At 46.9% G+C, this 18,698-nt stretch overlaps 1 protein-coding gene across 2 annotated transcripts in view; it reads right to left on the bottom strand.

Moving 5' to 3' along the window:
• LOC135233451 (3',5'-cyclic-AMP phosphodiesterase 4D-like) overlaps positions 1–18,698 on the bottom strand; it is a 110,496-nt gene that overhangs the window by 73,449 nt on the left and 18,349 nt on the right. The window contains exons 1-2 of one of the 2 annotated variants that reach the window (XM_064297015.1): positions 11,731–11,866; positions 6,178–7,877 (exon numbers count right to left, since the gene is read on the bottom strand). In XM_064297015.1, coding sequence (XP_064153085.1) covers positions 6,178–6,467 — 290 coding nt within the window. In that variant the 5' untranslated portion in view covers positions 6,468–7,877; positions 11,731–11,866. Of the gene's footprint in view, positions 1–6,177; positions 7,878–11,730; positions 11,958–18,698 lie in introns of those variants that run through there. The other variant, XM_064297016.1, reaches the window with a different exon arrangement.

Below are 18,698 nucleotides of genomic sequence, written 5' to 3'. Positions count from 1 at the left end.
AGCACGCACACACACACAAGCACGTACACACAAACGTACAAGCACGCACACACACAAGCACGCATACACACAAACGTACAAGCACACACACAAGCACGCATACACACAAACGTATAAGCACACACACACGTGCCATCTGTTCTGCGGGACATTTTAATTGAGTTTAAAGAAACGGCCAGCCACTTCAGCGGCAGGTTGTGCACCATATGCCTTCTCAGGAAGTCAGAGGGACACAGCCTCCCCCCTAGAGCAGTGTGGGATTGCTCACTTCAAGCAATTTAACCCGTGAAAATCTGCTACAAATGAGGAACATTACATCTTTCGAGGGGACTGGCCAAAAGTGAAACCTTTCCAGGGGTTTTTAGAAAGGTGATCCCAGGAACAATCCCTCCTGTGAGTCATCGGTCTGTCCACACACAAAAAAAGCTCTGAGAGAGAGCTCTAAAAAACGGTCCTGGGACAGGTCAGGATTGGACGTCGAGAGGAACGGAGTGTACGTTTTCCCAGGCCAGATTTTCCATTTTATCCGTTGGAAATCTCCAGAGCAGGCACAGGCCTGTGCCATCAGTGTGGCATCCCCCGCCAATGCGAGAGAAAGCGCCCGCCAACGCCGGAACTCTCCGGAAACCCGCGCAGCCAGCCGGCACGTTTCACACAGCGGTCCCAACCAACCGCGCGGTCACGCAGCTGGAGCATGCACCCGATCAACCAGAGGGGGCGCTGTTGTGTCAACTGAAATCTAGCCTCACTTCCTGGTTGAAGCTGTGGCCAATCACGTCAGACTTCCAGCGTCAGCTGACACAAGCAAGGTCACGGACTGGAGGGTTCAAGTGGGAACATTGCACTAAGGCCCAGCACCTTAGTGGTATACGCCACCCTGGAGCCTCACTGCAGCAGAACTGAGAGGCTGCCACTCAAAACGCTGTGCTTTTAATCCCACAATGCCCTGGGGCTTTCACCCCCTCTGCACTGCCATTTCCATCTATCTACAAAACACCAAAATGATCTCTACACACAAAAAAAATATTCACTGACAGGCGAATCAACTTTGAAGCTCAGCCCCGCAAATCGAATGGCTATATTATTAAATCATGTTCCTTAATTATTAATTCAGTGGAGGAGAACGTTTTCATTTGTACTTTATGGAAAACCTACAGTATGAAGAGGACTCTTATCTGACATTTTTCTCCCCACGAGATCATAAAAACGAAAGCGCCATGCGAACTGACAGATCAGGTGGATGAAATCAGATTGGATCAATATTTTATGACCAAGCGAAGAAGATCGAGGGATAAAATGCATGTGTTGATCTAACATCAAAACTTCAACAGGAGGCGGGGATTTTTTCATCTTTTCTTAGCATATAAGAGAGCACATCATACAACTGCAAACTCAAGATCTTCCAGAGGCTGAGTACAGGACTTCAAAGTTGATCAGAGATTCTTGCTGTCGTGCGGTTGGAGAGTCGACACGGGAAAAAGTATTTTACTGACAGACTAAGCTTCAGGGAACACATTTTAGCAAAGATTGAACTGTCATATCAGGGGGTTTCTAACTTTGGTCAGCTAGCTGGAATGAGATTTATTGCGTTCGCGGACCTGGTTGGGTGGGGGGGGGGGGTGATTGAGGTTGCAGGAGGGAGGGGGGGGGGGCGGATGCCATTGATATCGTCAACTGTTGGGGTCTATGGGCCAATCTGACTTTGTCCTGCTGATGCATGAATGGGTTTCGCATGCGTTTCACTACCGTTTATTCATCTTTTTTTAATTAGATGGGAGATGTGTTTTTGGGGTTGCGTGAGGGCACGAGAAAGAGCTGGAAAGCGAGCGCCTCACACTAGAAGCGTCGGAGCTGGCAAAGCTGCTTCAGATTCAGCTCCAGTCACACAGCCATTCACCTGCATTACCCGCATTGATTTGGGGATCGATGCGCTGCACCCACGTGCGATAGATCTCAGTTAGAGGAATGCGCAATGTACAACTGACCTCAATTAAATGCGACACACAAGTGTACGATGGATCTCAATGCAACACACACGTGTGCGCAGTAGATCTAAATCAATGCAACGGATGAATGTGCTCAATCAGTGTAGCGCACACGTTAAATAGAGAATAACCAATACAATGCACCACGTGCAATAGATCTTAATCAATGCAACACACGCGAGCGTGCAGCAGATCTCAGTATGACCCAGGTGTGTGCGATAGACCTCGTCATTATAGCTCATGGTCGTGGACACAGTCAGTGTTGATGCCTTCGGTGCGATACAGCACACGAAGCCCACCTCAAGTATCTCGTGTGTGTGCGCGCAAGTGTGTGCATGCACCTGTACTTGCATTTTTGTGTGTGTGTGTGTGTGTGCGCACGTGTGTCTGTATTTGTGTGCGTATATGTATGCTTCTGAAAAAACACTCAGTGCTTTCATGTCCCCAAAAAGGTTGATAAAAATAGTGAAAACTTTCTATTCGGTGGCAAAAACTCTGCAGAGTGACTGTGGGCTGTTCTGGCACAACCAGGGGGGCCTCTGGGGTGAGTTTTTTTTTTAAACATGACATCATGTGTATCCTGTTCTAATTCATGTATAAAAGATGTGTTTATACACTGTGACTCAAAAGATGATTATACACTGTGCTGGAAAGCTGCGCCACATTTAGGTTTTCTTACTCACTGTCTGCGACAATCTCCGCATAGACAAGTCATACTACTGCTCTCAGTCAGCTTTCTTTCACTCAGAATATCAATTCAACACACAGACACAACACAACAAATTTATTTATTTTTTATTTTTAAATCACACAAACACAGACACAAACATACACTACATGTGCAATCATGCACACACCCTCACACCCACACGCAAGAAATGCACTGATGCAAATGAATGCATAATGATAAGCTTAGTGCTGTTAAGTGTCAGTCTTGAAATCTGAACTTTGCAACAACAACAAAAAAATCACAAATCCAATCAGGCCAGGAGAATAGTGGGCCACTCAATCGGAAATACTGACTGCGTGCACATGCATGCGTGTGCGAACGTACACATGCGTGTGCATGCCCGTTTGCGTGTGCACGTACATGCATGTGCGTGTGAATGCAAACGTCCTCTCACTTCAGTAACGACACCATAAACTCGGAAGATCTGAACTCACACATCACCCAAATACAGAGTGACAAACAGACACTGTAGAGCGCTCATAAATAAGTGCCCCAGTCAGGATCCCCTCCCTCCCCCTCCCCCTCCCCCCCCCCCCAACGGAAGATTTACGACATCTGGGCTGAGAGATTATATTTAATCTACACCCTATAATGCGTTTCTGAGGTGAAGGAAGTCCTGGAGGGTTTATGGCCCGCTGAGTAATATCACTACAAGGAAAAGATCCAGGGTCGTGAGAGTCTTTAAGAGAGAGCGAGAGAAAGCCAGACTTTCACTCTGGACCCAACTGGAGAACAACAAGCCACAATGGAGCCAAAAGCTGAAGCAGATTTGGTTCCGCGCTGTTGAAGTGGTCACCTGTCCTACCTGAGACTCACCTGTCCTACCTGAGACATGCAGGTAACTCTGCACAGCAGCAGAGCTCTACCTGCTGTGGGAGCTTCCCCTGGTGACCTGGCCTGGCCAGGATTCCAGTGGGTGTGGTCAGGGCTCGACTGGGCACGGTCGGTGTTTGACAGGGTGTGGTCATTGTTAAATTTGGCAGGGCCACCGTTTGACCGGTGGTGTACGGGTCTGACCGTGGAAGGTCACAATTTTATTCTGGTATGGTCAAGAGTTTGACTGGCCGTGGTCATGTTTACAGGAGCAGACTACTGGCATTGGGCAGGAACGCTGGAAGCTGAGTTTCAGTCGTGACTGGGTGATTCTGCGCTACCCCTGGCTCGGTGGTTTGGACAGCACACACGCACACACGCACACACAGACACACACAGACACACACAGACACACACAGACACACACAGACACACACAGACACACACACACACACACACACACACACACAATACAGGGAAGGAAAGAGTCCACAGAGCTACATTGATCAGACTGGCACGCCTCCTGGTGCCCCCACTCAGGACTTCTGCCTATTCGGAAAACACTCTGCTGGATCAATGAGCAATATGTCACTGTCAAGTGTAAAGCCTTTTAGATTACTTTTTTTTTTTTTTACCGGAAAACTCACTGATCCATTCTGCCGAGGTGTAACTCCGACTCTAACAAAGCCTAAAAAATACTTTTCAGAAGGTGCGCACACTAAAAAGAGAGACTATTTTTTCCAGTTTTTTCCCCCCCCTTGCTTGGTTGATAGGTTTTGCTATGCAACTGCTGCAGCCACACAGCCCACCATCACAAGACAAACAAAAAAAAAACTTGCTCACGTGTAAAACGAGATGCCTATCGATCCCTAGTTGCAGTTTAAGAGGAACCTGTTCTCGTCGCGATAACAACCATGTCCGCCTGACGGGTCTACGACTGGATGGGATCAATATTAAAGAGGAAACTGCCGCGGGACACGTGACACTTTACACGTACTCCCCGCGGACGTGCTCTCAATCAGGCTTAAAGTCAGCCTTTTTTAAAGAGGAGGAGGAGGAGGTCAAATTTTGAATACGCTGGTTTTTACACGAGTTACACAAACGCAACTACGAACATTTTAAACGTGTCTTGTCCCTCTGGTCTACAGGCTATTGCCGAGTGAGTTTATGTACACAACAGTATATTTGGATTCCAAACACTTAAACCCATATATAACGGTGCGTCGTAAATTTTATGAATCAACCCTGCCATCCTGTCGCTCCGGGCGCCTCTCGACAGAAGTATGTCGCCTGAATTTACACGACAGCAGCGCAGGACACGGCGTGCCAGCCGTTTTGGTCCCAGGGCAAGGACGCTCATCGCAGTCTCCTGCAACTTCCGGACCACAGTGTCTTTGACTCTCGCGCAAGACAGAAGGCTGAATTAGAAGGGTCGTGTTTCGTTCTCCGCTAGAGTCACGTGATTGCCGCAAATTTCGTACGAGACCCGCGGCAGTGCACCGAATAAGATAAAACGAACTGATTAGACACGTTGTTGTCCGAACGGCACACGACTTGACCAAGTGCACCGTGAAACCACGGTCGTTTCGAAACTACACTGAGACGCGAATATCCCAGAAACATTGTAGGAGATTGTGGTGACACTCAAAACCGTCATAAGACACTGATCTGAATAAGTATTGACGTTTACTTAATTATGTCTATTTAAAAAAAATACCGCATCCCAGTGATCTACACCGTACATCCCAAAAGAAGACCTCATTTTAACAACACAGACTCTTCCAAAAAGGTTGGGAAAAGTGCCCCAAAATGCACAAACGCTTGCCGCTGGTGGTATAATCGTACTCCTGTCCAGCAATACATAATTCATTTATACCTATATTGCTTATAAAAAGCACTTAGCCTATTAGTAGCCAGTTAGAACATCATTGTACCTTCGGGGAACATTTGGGAAACGTGTACATTTAAAGAACAAAACACCGTACCATTATTTCTGAGAGCGTATGACAATCTGTCCCACCATTAAAATATCTAATATAGCTCTTTCACTCTAAGGGTGTATCAGTTACTGAAACGATACTGAAATTTATTTGTTAGCAACTAACTCGTGGATGTTTTTCTGTGACTTGTGAAACAGTGCCTACATTACATTATATTATTTCTGCGATATTGTTAGAGCAGACAACCAACAACAAATAATAATATTGCCTATTGTAAGATTCAGTTTGGACTAAAAGTTCGGAATCTTTCAAATGCATACGACATGCTACTCCATTTCACTGACTCTGAAAAGAAAAACAAACCTATCGTCCTCAGCTGACTGTTAGTTTCGAGTAACACTTTCGTTAGATTCCGTTTTGCATTTGTCACCCAACTTCAGTATCTTTTAAATGTGTCAAAAATGAAGCGCGCGCGGTCACTCCCTTGAGCGAAGTGTTGACCCAGATGGACGGGAGCTCACGCTCGAATGGAAGGTCGAAATAACAATTTTTCCGTAAAAAAAATAAAATAATCTCTATTTCTTCGAGGCTTGATACAAACTCTTGGACCGTGCAAGTAAGAAACCAATCGCTTTGTATTTCTACCACTGCTTCTGTCGTCCTTTTAAATATTTTATAATATTATTTTAAAAAATGAAACAAAGCTTACCGTTTAAGTCCCTGAAAGGAAGACGGCCAAGACATTCTGGATTTTTTCAGTCCGGGTCGGTGTCCCGTGTCCACGGCGTAGGTGCGATCCACTGTACCGGGACGCAGGTACCTCTCGGTGTCCGAGAATCCTCTTTGCCGCACGCGGCAATGGTTTCTCGCCACGAGCGCATGGTGATGCTGCGGGAGGGAGGCATGGTGCTGTTGCCTCCATAGATGTTTGGGCGCCTTCGCGTTTCCACCGGCGGCCAGCGACACCGCCGTCGCCACTTTACCGCCGGCCGCATCCATTCTATAGCCGTGCGGAACTCGCGCGCCCGTTCAACGGACGCTGGCTGAAAGCAGAGTTTCCGCAACCTCCGCCGCCGCCGCGCATCGGACTCTCGAACAAAGAGCTGAGAAGTTGGAGCTCCTGGTCCTCCCTGACGAATACGTCACTCCAAGGTAGACAGGTGAGTTTAATTAACGTTTATTAATATTGATAGGACGTTCCTTGCGTGAAGTATTGCTTTAGAGGAATGGAAGATTTTTAGATTTTGTTGATTAACATATTGCTCTTCATAGTAAATCATGTTTTAAGAGGTTTTATTTTGTAAATGTGATTCCAGCGATGCAAAGTCATTGGAACAATGTCCACATGCACTAAAATATGTCCAGTTTTCCAGATCAGTTTGAGGTAAAGTCTGTCCGTCGTCGACTTCATTTAAGAAATGCTACCATCAGTTCCAAACCTTGTGAATCCATCAGATTTAAGATGACGGAAATAAACTGTATTTACAGATAATCTTCCACAGAAATACTGCCAATGCTGTAGCCTGAACTGAAGGATACACGCCGTTCTCCCTTTAAAAGCCTGCACGTCTGAACGTGCAACTTTGGTTTCTCTAGCGTCTGAACAGAAGCGTCTTCGCACCCAGCGCCAATAATCCTCGGTCTCGATAGAACACGCCCCTCTGTAGGCTTCCTATAAAATACTGATGCGACGCTTCCGACTCAAATCTCTTTCTGTTCAGCAAAACAGGAGGCTCTCGTAAAGTCATGATTGAATTTAAAACTATTTTCTTTTCATCGCAATGCAAAATGCATCTGATATTTTGCGTATGCTATGCAGCTTGGTTCTGTAAAACGAAACTATTATTTTCCCCTCCGTTGTAACTCTAAGGACGGAAGATTGAAAGGTAATTTAAACCGGTGGTACATACATTAAATATGAGCCTTCGGCTCTGCCTCCTTATTCAATGAATTAATAAAACTACAGGTTATCTAAATGTCAACAATAAAACATCGCGTGAAAGGACCGTAAAATTAGTTGGCCTATTTTGCGTCTTTATACATGTAACGATAACACCATTGTTGGACGCGTTGGAAGCAGTCGAGAAATGTCAGGGGTCAATGAGGCAATGAATGTCATAAGCCGACAGCCCCGAGGGGGAGGATATTACTTATGGGGCTCATTAAGTCCTAAGAACCTTGCCCCGGGAAGTGCTACAGCGCCGGCGACGTTCATTCATCAAACAGCGCGTGCATTAGATTAAATGCTGCTGGCAGAATCGCCGAGAAAAATTCTCCCCCCCCCCCCCCCCCGCGCTTCTGGCCTTGAAAGCTGCGGGTTCGATTCCCAGGCTGGCAACACAGTTGAGCAGGGGGGGGGAATTGATCGGAACTGTTGGCGGAAATACTCTCTGTGGAGGAGCAATGTGTCTGAAATGGAAGAGGGAAGCATTTTCCTATCAGTATTCTGTCTTCCTGTATCTGGGCATTGTGAACTCACTAAAGGCACTGTTGGATTACATTAATCACTTTTGCACTGTTTTGTCTGTTGGTGCCTTCACGGCATACATTAGGCACATTTAAAGGTAACCACAGTAGCACAATGTAATTAAAATAAAGAAAACAAGTCATAAACCAGCATGAGTCATACACTGTCGGTCTGATGGGGGCTGAAGGAACTGTAAAAAAAAAAAAAAAAAAAAACTCTACATTCTTTATAATTAATAACCTAAATGGTTCTCTCTCTAAAAAAAAAAAAAAAAAAAAAAAAGGCGCATTGCGGTTTAAAGAAAAGACATAATATATATCGGTCTGTTTGTGTCTTGCCAGCGATGCTCTCCTTCTCGATGTCCTAAATCTGACAGCCTGGGATCGCCGAGTGGCTGTCGCCGGTGGAGATAGCCCCTTATTTCATCCGCCACGGATTTGTGGTTTTTTTAAACGCATTTCCATGCGACCGTCCCTTTAAGAGACCCGTGTTGTCACTAGGCCAACTGACATGGTTTACGGTGACCGTGACCAGAGCAGCACAAGGAGAAAGTATTTCCCATAATCCTCCCTGGCATGACTGGCCCTGATATTTCAACTGTCAAGAGGCTGGTTTTCTGTGGGTAGCGCTGTGGTGCTTTTTTGTGCATTCAATTTATTTATCTTTTTGAGAGCCTGAGCCAGTCCACTTCCAAACATCGTATGAAAATCACGCCGTCAACAAGCAAAGCACAAACCTCCCCAACAAACAATCACTGTGACAAAGATCAGTAAACGGATGACACTAATTACACCTGCTGCATTGCATTGCATCCGTTCATCTATCCATCCATTATCTACACCCGTTTATCCTGGGCAGGGTCACGGGGGGTGCTGCCTATCCCAGCATGCATTGGGTGAGAGGCAGGAATACACACCGGACAGGCCTCCGGTCTATCGCAGAACACACACGCCGTTTACGTTTCAGCATTTTGCGTTTGCCTTTATGCAGAGCAACACACAGATTACATCTCAGCATGCAATGCATTTACACAGCTGGACAGCAATTCAGGCAAAGCACCTTCTTGGAGGGGGCGTGGGGGCAGATGCAGCACCACTACGGGGAATCGGACCTACAACCGTTGAGTTCCAAGACCAGTTCCCAAACCATTATGCTACAGCGCAGCCCCGGAACATGCTACAACATGCAAGCATAAATGCTTTTAAATAACAAGCACACAGACATAAAATCATAATCAAAACCACACAGACACACACAAGCATAAAAGTATATAGCCAAACACACACTGACACACACAAGAATAAATGCATATAAACTGACACAAGCACACAAACATAAAAGCGTAGTCAAACACACAGAGACACTCTCAAGAATAAATGCAAATAAACACACACACACACAACCATAAAGGTATATAGTCAAGCAGACACACAAGCATTAAAGCATAGTCAAACACACAAACACACACACAAACATAAAAGCATATAATCAAACGCACGCACAGACACTCACACAAGCATAAATGCATATAAAAACACACACACACAAACATAAAAGCATATAATCAAACACACACGCAGACACTCACACAAGCATAAATGCATATAAAAACACGCTCACGCTCAGATAACGGAAATTGCCTGCAGCACCAGGTCTCTTCCATCAGGGGAGACTGGCGTGACAGTTCAGAGAGAGGGTCACATTACCGACCCCTGCCCCACAGAGGCGCCTTCCCCGATTACCCACAATCCCCTCAAACCGAGCAACAGTGTCTCAGTCCGATAGGCTGACTATCCGCCCTGCACGCTCTGAAATCAGCGGTGTGGAGTTTAAGACGCGGGGACGGAAAGAGAAAGTGGCCAAAAAGCCTGTGACCACGCACGCACGCACAATCTGCTCCGTCTGCATTCACAGACCGGAGCGGCGGTGTAAAAAAACCCGCCTCTCGGTTTTTTTTTGTTTTTTTTTTTTTGCGAGGGACAGGAGAGGTTTGGCAGACTCCTCGCTCGCTCCTCGTTCACCGCTAAGCAAACCTACGGGCTTAACGGAGGGTAATTCCACCCAGGAGAGACGGCAGCTCGGTCGGTGGGGGGGTGGGGGGGGTGGGGGGAGATAAACGTGCGCTTAGACGCCGGCCCCCTCGCCCCACTCTCGCTCCCCTCGCTCGTTCGCAGATCCATTCGTCTTCCTTAAACGGCCAGGAGGCGCGGGGGCGACCGCGTGCCGCGATTCATTACGGCGTCCCCCTCTGCCACGGAATGAGCCCCCGGGGGGGGTCCCAGAGCTACCCCGCCCCATCCAGGCCTGACCGCAGCGTTTAATCACCCATAACAGAGTACGTCCGGTCACTGCTGCACTCATTAACTCTGAATAAACTCTAAAGATTAAAAGCAAAGATGCTGTGCATGGTGGCCTTTGCCACATGTGAGCATTCATCCTGCTGCCCGCCCGCCCGCCCGCCCGCCTGCCTGCCTGCCTCCCTGTCTCCGTCTCCGTCTGCCTACCTGCCTGCCGGTTTGTCTGTCGGTCTGCCTGTCTGTCTGTCTACACGACAGACAGACAGGCAGTCTTCTCTAGGCAGAACCCATGTCTGTTTCAGGGCACAAGGCATGACTGCATCTCCACTGTAGCTGGTTAAAAGCCGCATACGTGGTGCTTCACAAAGGGCTTCATCTGCAGTCAGAGCTGAATTTGAACTGATGGATCTGATACATTGTTGCACAGCCTTCAGCTGAATATGAACTAGATCCATTCCACACGTCTCAGCAAAAAAAAAAAAAACCCTATTTCAATTTTCCATCGACATCTGTGATTTATTTTTATGATGTTTTTGTAGACCTCGTTTTTTTTGTCATTTGTCAGACTGAGTCATACCTGAAACACAGCCTCTGGCATGTCAGATTTGTCCCCTGGATGGTCATATGATCTCTCCACAGCTGACCTCGGTCAAATACGTATTTGTTTTGGATTCAAATACTTTTTTACGCTTTACTGGTTTTGTCTGGTGTATTGGGACCAATGAAATACTCTCAAAAAGTGCAAACCCCGCCTTCTGGTCATATTGGCAGGCTCAATTACACCAGGCAAGATCAATAGCACACAGAAAAGTATTTGAGTACAAAACAAATACGTATTTGACCCAGGTCTGGCTGACATATGGTTTCGGAGAAGGGCCTGAAGCACCCTCTTCTCAATGTCATGGCGATGTTGCCGGGATACGCAGACAGGATGATGCACACGCAGTTTGGACGGGCTGCGAGAACACAGACGGTTGGCTGTGGAAAAGAACATCGCTTTCTCATCAGCCCCACAGCACCCATAACCCCACGGATCAAAACTCATCTGAACATCTGAGGAAGGCAATGAGGCGCTGGCTTCAACCAATCATAGCGCGGTGCAACAGGCGAGGCGAGCCGAGCCAATCGGGAAGTTCCCATTTGCTGAACACCGAGAGAACATGGCAAAGCTCCACTGCTGTCTGTACAGCCCGCCCTCCCCCCCCCAAACACACGGAATTAGCAGTAATTCCTTGGACCGCAATCACAGTATCATTCCAAACTGGGAATGAACTCTGAAGCTGAACACATCAGACGAACCCACAAACCCCGCTGGTCTGCGGAACACAAAAGAAACAGGTCGGGTTCACTCTTGTAATCCCAGCCAATCAGCTTCTGCCTTCACACACAGGTCAATTTTCAGCACGTAACCACGTGCTGTACGACAAACGGCATCCTCCTCTCGTACGGACACACACGTTACTCACATACATACAAAGACACGCACGCGCAAACGCACCCGTCGCTGCCGTCGGCGGTCGTTATGGCGATGTGCGGGGTGAGCCAGAGGGGAAGTGAGGTGGGGCGCGGGGGGGTGTGGTCGTAGTAGGCCTGCTGGGCCTGACGGAAGGCCAGGGGGGGCAGCTGGAGCGAGCGGACAGACAGCCGGCGAACCGTGAAGGACTCCGTCACGCCCAACCCCACTGCCACGCCCGCTTCCGCCGGGTCCACAGAGACACCCGCCACCTGAGAGAGAGGGAGAGAGAGAGATTGAATAAGAAAGACATTTTGTTCCATTTTGTTTCACACACGCATGACACAGTACACACACACACACACACACATACATGCATGCATGCATGAATGCACACACGCGCACACAAATCTGAAGAGCTGGGCCTTTGTTTTGTAAGCAATACAGCCTTTGATGTACATGCAGGGAAGGACTTCACAAGCGACGCAACATAAATATTTCCCTTTTCTTCTGGGGCCCGCATGGTCGCCCAGTCCCCCCGCCCTGAAGCGCACACACACGCGCTCACATGCCAAACGGCTCCGCGCGTGGCTCTTCAAAGGCCTCGCGGCGTCACCCGAGACTCCGCGCCCCCCGTGCGAGCGCACCGAGCAGCACACCGCGCTTCTGCATCATCACCGTGACGCCACGCCGCACCGCGCCGCGCGGGAATCCAAACACAGGCTTGGCTAGCACGACGCTACGAAGCATTGATTTTAGAAAATCAATAAATGATACATTTTCAGTAGATAGGATTAATAATCAGGGCTGCTCTTCTGAGGCTGCTCTTTTCTGAAACTTCATAGAAGAAAAAAAACACACATATATATATATATATACACAACACACACACACACACGTACGCATGCACTTAAACTGAAAAACCAAACCTGTGAATAGCATAGGTGAAGACTTCATCTACATACTAATTACTGAGTGCTGAAATTCAGCTGGAGCTTGAAATTAATTAAAACTTATCTCACTGAAAAAAATTAAAGAGGAATAGAGAACAAACCTGGCAAAAGTGGAAGCAACTCACGATACAATATTCTATAATTACATAATAATACAATAGCATTTCATCGATGTCAGAAAAGAGCTATAGTGCAATAGAGATTCAGTAAATTTCAAGAGTCATCATCATATAAATTAAGCGGTAAAACAGGGTTGTGTGACTTGTGAAAAGGTATTAAGAGACGTGCTGGAGAGAGTGCTGTTCAGTGAAAATGTGGAACACATCCTCAAAATTCACAAAGCATTTCTATGCATCACGCGGAGCTGAACATGAAACTGAACACAAGAAGAAATTCAGTGATTTTTAGGCCGTATATGGTCGTGATACCATTTTAGAAACACACACACACAGGGATATTTTTGGATTTGCAGCCTAATTGTGATACATCAGGCGTTAGCAGACAAAAGCGCTTTTTCAGGCCAACAGGAGCCATGTTCCTACTTTGGCAGGGTTGGGGGGGGGGGGGAGGGGTCTGGTTTGGGGGTATGTGGGTTTGTGCAACTACCTCTGAAACACCCTCAGCTCCCTGACTGAACAAAACAGAATCAAGCAGGGACTGTTACTTAACCATACATCAGGGGAATGAGTTCCATTAAAACAGGAAAGCATGGAAAAACAAGTTACTTGGAGCAATGGCCTTTCAGAGCAACCATCTGGAACATGTTCTTCCTTTTTCAAGAGACGTATTATATGTAGCAGCTGCTCGGTTACTAGTCCCAATCCATTTCAAGTTCTGTGCAGAGTGTACTAACATTATAGATTATAGATTGTGCAGCAGTGTGGGTTCCCAGAGTGATGGGGGGGGGGGGGGGTATCCATTCTGCCAAGGGGCTGTGTGTGCCTGTTTGAGAGAGATCTGTATATACGTGTGTGTGTGTGTGTGTGTGTGTATATGGGGGGGAGTGGGGAATATCTATTTTCCCGAACAATGCACCCCAATATCAACAAATCTGCTCTTCCTTAATCCTTTCAGATGCCCCATTTTATCATACAAACCTGACATTTAAAAAAAAAACTTAAAAAAACCGACACGAACGAAGACGGCCCAACTTGTAGCGCGATGTAAACCGCCGGTCGCTCTGGAACGTCAATAAACGTCACGGACTAACGCGTCCGTGATCTGGCCGCGACATTTTTACGGGCCTCGGAGAGAGCCTCAGAGGCGCCGTTCGCCGAAGGTGACGTCACAGAAGGCTCGTTTGTGTCGGCTCGTTAGAGAGCGGTCATTCCCGTCGGCTTTATTCGCGCGATCGCTCATCTCGGGCCCCTGGCGTTCGGGCGAGCAGAAGCCGGTGCGCCGGTTCCCTTCGCCGCTAACAACGCCGCTGCCGTCGCCGCGCGGAGAAGGGCTGATGCAATTAAGCCTTTATGGCCGCATTTTACCCACAAAGCCCGGTGTTTACGCCGTGATTTACCGCGCCAATTACCGCGCGCTGGCAGCCATAAATCATGACACCGCACAGCCGCCGTTTGCGTTAAGTAAACAGAATGCAAATCAGCTCACTGCTTTAAAAAAAATAAATAAAAAATTTTTTTAAAGACAAACACTGCCCCCTACAGGTCACAATGATTTGACATGCTTTTTCAGCTGGGTTAGCAAGCGGTTTCCTCAATATCACCAGCATTAAATTCTGCAATGAGCCCAGCACATCGGGATTACTGCACACCATTAACTGCCAATTCATAATGAGAAGTCAGTGTAATAGCAGGTTAATTACGCCATTAATGACTAATTCATAAGAAGCAATGTAATAACTGCTTAATTACCATCTTAACTGTCTGTTCATAATGAGGCTGTGTAATAACAGGTCAATTACACCCTTAATGACCCATTGGTAATGAGAAAGTGTAATAACATCTTAATTACATTGCTCCTCCCCCCCTCTTTTTATATTCCCTTATCCAAGCCATTATTCAGTTTCAGTCTTGTCTAGTTCCGAAGCATTCTTTTCTTTTCGGGGCAAGGTTATGGTTTTCATTACTTAAATAGATTTTCATAATTTAGGTTATCTTGGTTTTTTTCAGCAAGATTTCTTGCTTTTCCCCGAAATATAATCTCAGAGATTTATCTCACTGTGCACCCAGACTGGCCCACCATCAGACACCATCTTTAAGAAATTAGCTTCCTCTCAACCCCTTTTGAGAAACTTTTTTGTAAACTGGCAAAGCATGATGGGAGTTAATACAGGGACATCACTCTGCAGTCCCCCCATCTGAGCTGCGCAGACACTGTGCAGTCCCCCCAGCTGAGCTGCGCAGACACTCTGCAGCCCCCCAGCTGAGCTGCGCAGTCACTCTGCAGTCCCCCCAGCTGAGCTGCGCAGTCACTCTGCAGTCCCCCCAGCTGAGCTGCGCAGTCACTCTGCAGCCCCCCAGTTATTGGCAGAGATACTCAGCAGTTCTCCAACTGCCCAGTGGGACTGAATTTTTCCATTCTCCAGTGATGCTACAGCCCACCATGCCAGCCCCCAGCCCCCAGCCCCCCACCCCGGGAAAAGCTGTCAACCAGAGCCAATACTGTCACCAACAGGGTTCCACACCCCAGGTGGTCATGTGATCCGACACTCAAAACGCAGCATCTCGCCAGGACGAGCCATCCAGCGCCCCATGAAGCTGACAGGCTCCCGGCAGCGATCAAGCCTCCTCGGGCTCCACTGCCGGAGCTGCTCCCCCTGCCCCCCCCCCCCCTCCCCGCCGCCCCCCTCCCCATCCCCCATCCCATCAAGGAAGGGAAACAAACAGCCACTTGAGCGCAGTCAGTCACCATTACGCACTCATTTTCCCCCCAGATGAAGGAGAAATTAGCTGCCGTGTTCGATCGCAAGCTTAACCGACATCTCGGCTAGAGACAGCCGGGCTTTTTTTTTTTTTAAAAGAGGGCCCACAGTAAGTGACAGTCAAGATGGAGGAACCCGATGATTTATTCATTTTGACACGCACTGCTGTGTTTTAAACGTCCGCAAAAAAATCCACGCTTGGGGATCATCGATGCCGACGACGAAACTGCAAGCACTGCGCCTATACGGCAGTATATACACACCGCACGCAAATAAAAATTCTATCTATATATTTTTTTTTATTTTATACATATTGAAATTGTGGGGCTAAACCTCTGTCAGGACTCCAAAGTCGGGGCTTTTTCTCAGCGCTGGATGCTCTCGCTCTCGTCTGCAGGTAAACAAGCCGCGACTCGCCTCGTCGCGTATTCTCACGTGACTCTGAAGTGAGACCGGGAGGTGTGTGCCAGAGAGAGAGAGAGCGCGTCGGCGTTGAGATTCCCCAGGAGGGCTTTCAGGCGTGAAAATCACCGCGAGACACCGAATCCACGCCTTGTCCGCGCGCTCGTCATTCCCACAAGCCCTTGGGAATGCTTCGGCATGTAACCAGCTGCATATAATAATAATAATAATAATAGTAGTAGTAGTAGTAGTAGCCTAGAATACAAAAGTCACCAAACATTTACAAGGTATTACAAAAAAATAGAATTGGAAATGATAAACATTATACAGATATATATATAAATAATCAACCACGTCTCTAAGGCATTTTCTGAAGTTTGTGTCTCCAGTCTGTTTGTGTCCGTCTCAGTGTTATGCGAGTGGACTGTAATAAAGGCTCGTAATTACGTAATAATGACTGGAGTCGCCATTCCTTGGCATTTTTCCAGGCGGTCCGTTAAAGGGTTCTGCTGTGACTCTTAAGGGACCGTCTGCATTTTCACGTCTGTGACTGCCAGAGCCAGTGGGGAGCCGCTGGTGCGAGATGAACTGAACTGACGACGACAGAGAGAAACTCGTGTTCATTTTAACGCGGACCCCTGGCCTCAAGCCGGGTCAGCACACACCTCTCTGTCATGGACACTTATGTGGCCCATTACCAATCAACATTAAGCTCTGAACTCTGAGTCACAGATAAGTGCAAGACTTTGTTCCCCTCTCCTCACAGTTTGGTGAGTTTGGCAATCTGTGTGTTTCGTGACGAAGGAAGACCAAGGCCCGCCTTTATTTTCCAGCCAAGGCAAAGGACGCGAACGCTGACTGAATTCAGGCCTGAATACTTCAGGGAACGAGGCTGAGGATGAAAGAAACGGAACCCTCCAAGGAAAGAGTGTTCCACCCCAGCAGACCCCAAAAAAGGTCACTTCTGAACGTCTATGCAAAAAAAAAATAATAATAATAAAATAAAAATAGCCCACATTCTGGGACCGGACCATCTGTCACACATTCAGTGACCCAGAAACAGGAGGCCCTTGGCGGCTCTGGAAACCTCTGACCATCACACCAGAGATATAAAAAATAAAAAAAAGTTCATTTTAACACTGTCATGGATGGAAGGCGTTGATGTATCTTTGCCAAACACACACAGGATCTTTGATGGTGAGACAAACACCACAACCCATGCCAATCGGGGCCTCCTCCACCAATCAGCTGTGAGAGCTCCCCAGCCTTCTGTTTTCAGGTCAGATCAGAGAAACCAGGTAATGTGACTTGGTCGATTGAAACAGTTGATTGCGATACTAAGTAAATGCAAAACAATTTATAGGTGAAATATTCATGTTCAATTAAAAAAAAAAACTGCGCAGTCAGAAACGAGGCCTGTCGCTCAAATGTTATTAAGTCTTCCCATTTTCAAATCTTCAGCAACTTTTAAAAAGGTACCGAATCTTAAATGAATGCTCAGATTTTGATGTTGTGGAGGAGAAAGCCAGAGGTACTCATGCCCATTTTCAGATCTATAGAGGGCTTTTAGTATTTTCTGTCAATCACTGTTCTGACATTTTCTCAGTTTCCCCAGAGTTTTAATGTTGACAGTTCGTCCCGTTCCTCCTGGGCTGCAGGCGGTCTTGTCACATGCTGAAAGGTTTTTAATTGGATTTAATTACACCATTTTATAAACCGGCAGAAGTCACACATCAAACGTTAGATTTCGTAAGCGTTTTTTTTTTTTCTCCCCCTCTGTGACCTTCAGAGAATTGACTTTCCTTGCTTTGAAAAAGCAACTGCAAACATGAGCAGACATGCACACACAGGCGCGCACACGCACACAGGCGTACACACACACTTGCGCACACACGTGCATGCACACGCAGTCTGTCTGTTGATAAATTGCTTTACGTGCCTCGGCTCCCAGAGAGCACGTTTCATATGGGGCAAAGACGACGGCAGATTTTCAGTATAGCGATGAAATCTCTTCTCTGGCTTCAGCTGAGACACTTTATGTTAACAGTATGTGAGTGGAGATGACTGCCTCCTGTTCTGCCTTACTGTCCTATGTATACGCTTTGCCTTCTGTATTTACTGCATTATATAAATATAATTTATTATGGTTATTATTATTATTATTATTATGACCGTCTCCCCCCCCCCCTCCTCTCAACCCCCTTCTCTCATCTCCTTTTGTGAAACTTTTTTGTAAAACTGGCAAAGCATGATGGGAGTTAATACAGTAACATCACTCTGCAGTCCCCTCCCACCCACCCCCAGCTTAGCTTAGCATGTTGCTCAGAATCTAATCATGTAAATCTTGATTTGTGCTTAGCTGAAGTCCAAGGCCATGGGTGAGGGGCACAGTGTATTACATGTTGAAGCAGCAAGCTGTAATATCTACCTAGCTATGAAAGCTCGAGAGGAGGTCAAATTAACTTTTCTAATCAAGAGCTTGGGCTGAGAGAATCATAGGGGAGAATCCCAGGAACACTTCTTCACGAGGCATTACAGAAGGAACACACAGGATGCGCATGTGTATATCCGTGTGAGCGTGTTCGTGTGGACTTGTGTGTGTGTGTGTGTGTGTTTGCATGCTTCAATGCCAAATTACATCATATAAACATTAATATAAGCCGAAAATGAAAAAGAAAAAAATGAAGTTTAATCAAATTCCACATGCATAGAATAATTACCCAAACCCAGAACGCAATGTAATTTTTTTTTTAAATGTGAAATGAAAGCATTAATTTTAA

This window comes from Anguilla rostrata, chromosome 10, assembly GCF_018555375.3.
Source record: "Anguilla rostrata isolate EN2019 chromosome 10, ASM1855537v3, whole genome shotgun sequence".
In the NCBI taxonomy this organism is placed as follows: Eukaryota; Metazoa; Chordata; class Actinopteri; order Anguilliformes; family Anguillidae; genus Anguilla; species Anguilla rostrata.
The sequence above is the reverse complement of the archived record's forward strand: the minus strand, read 5'-3'. Positions and strand labels throughout refer to the sequence as shown.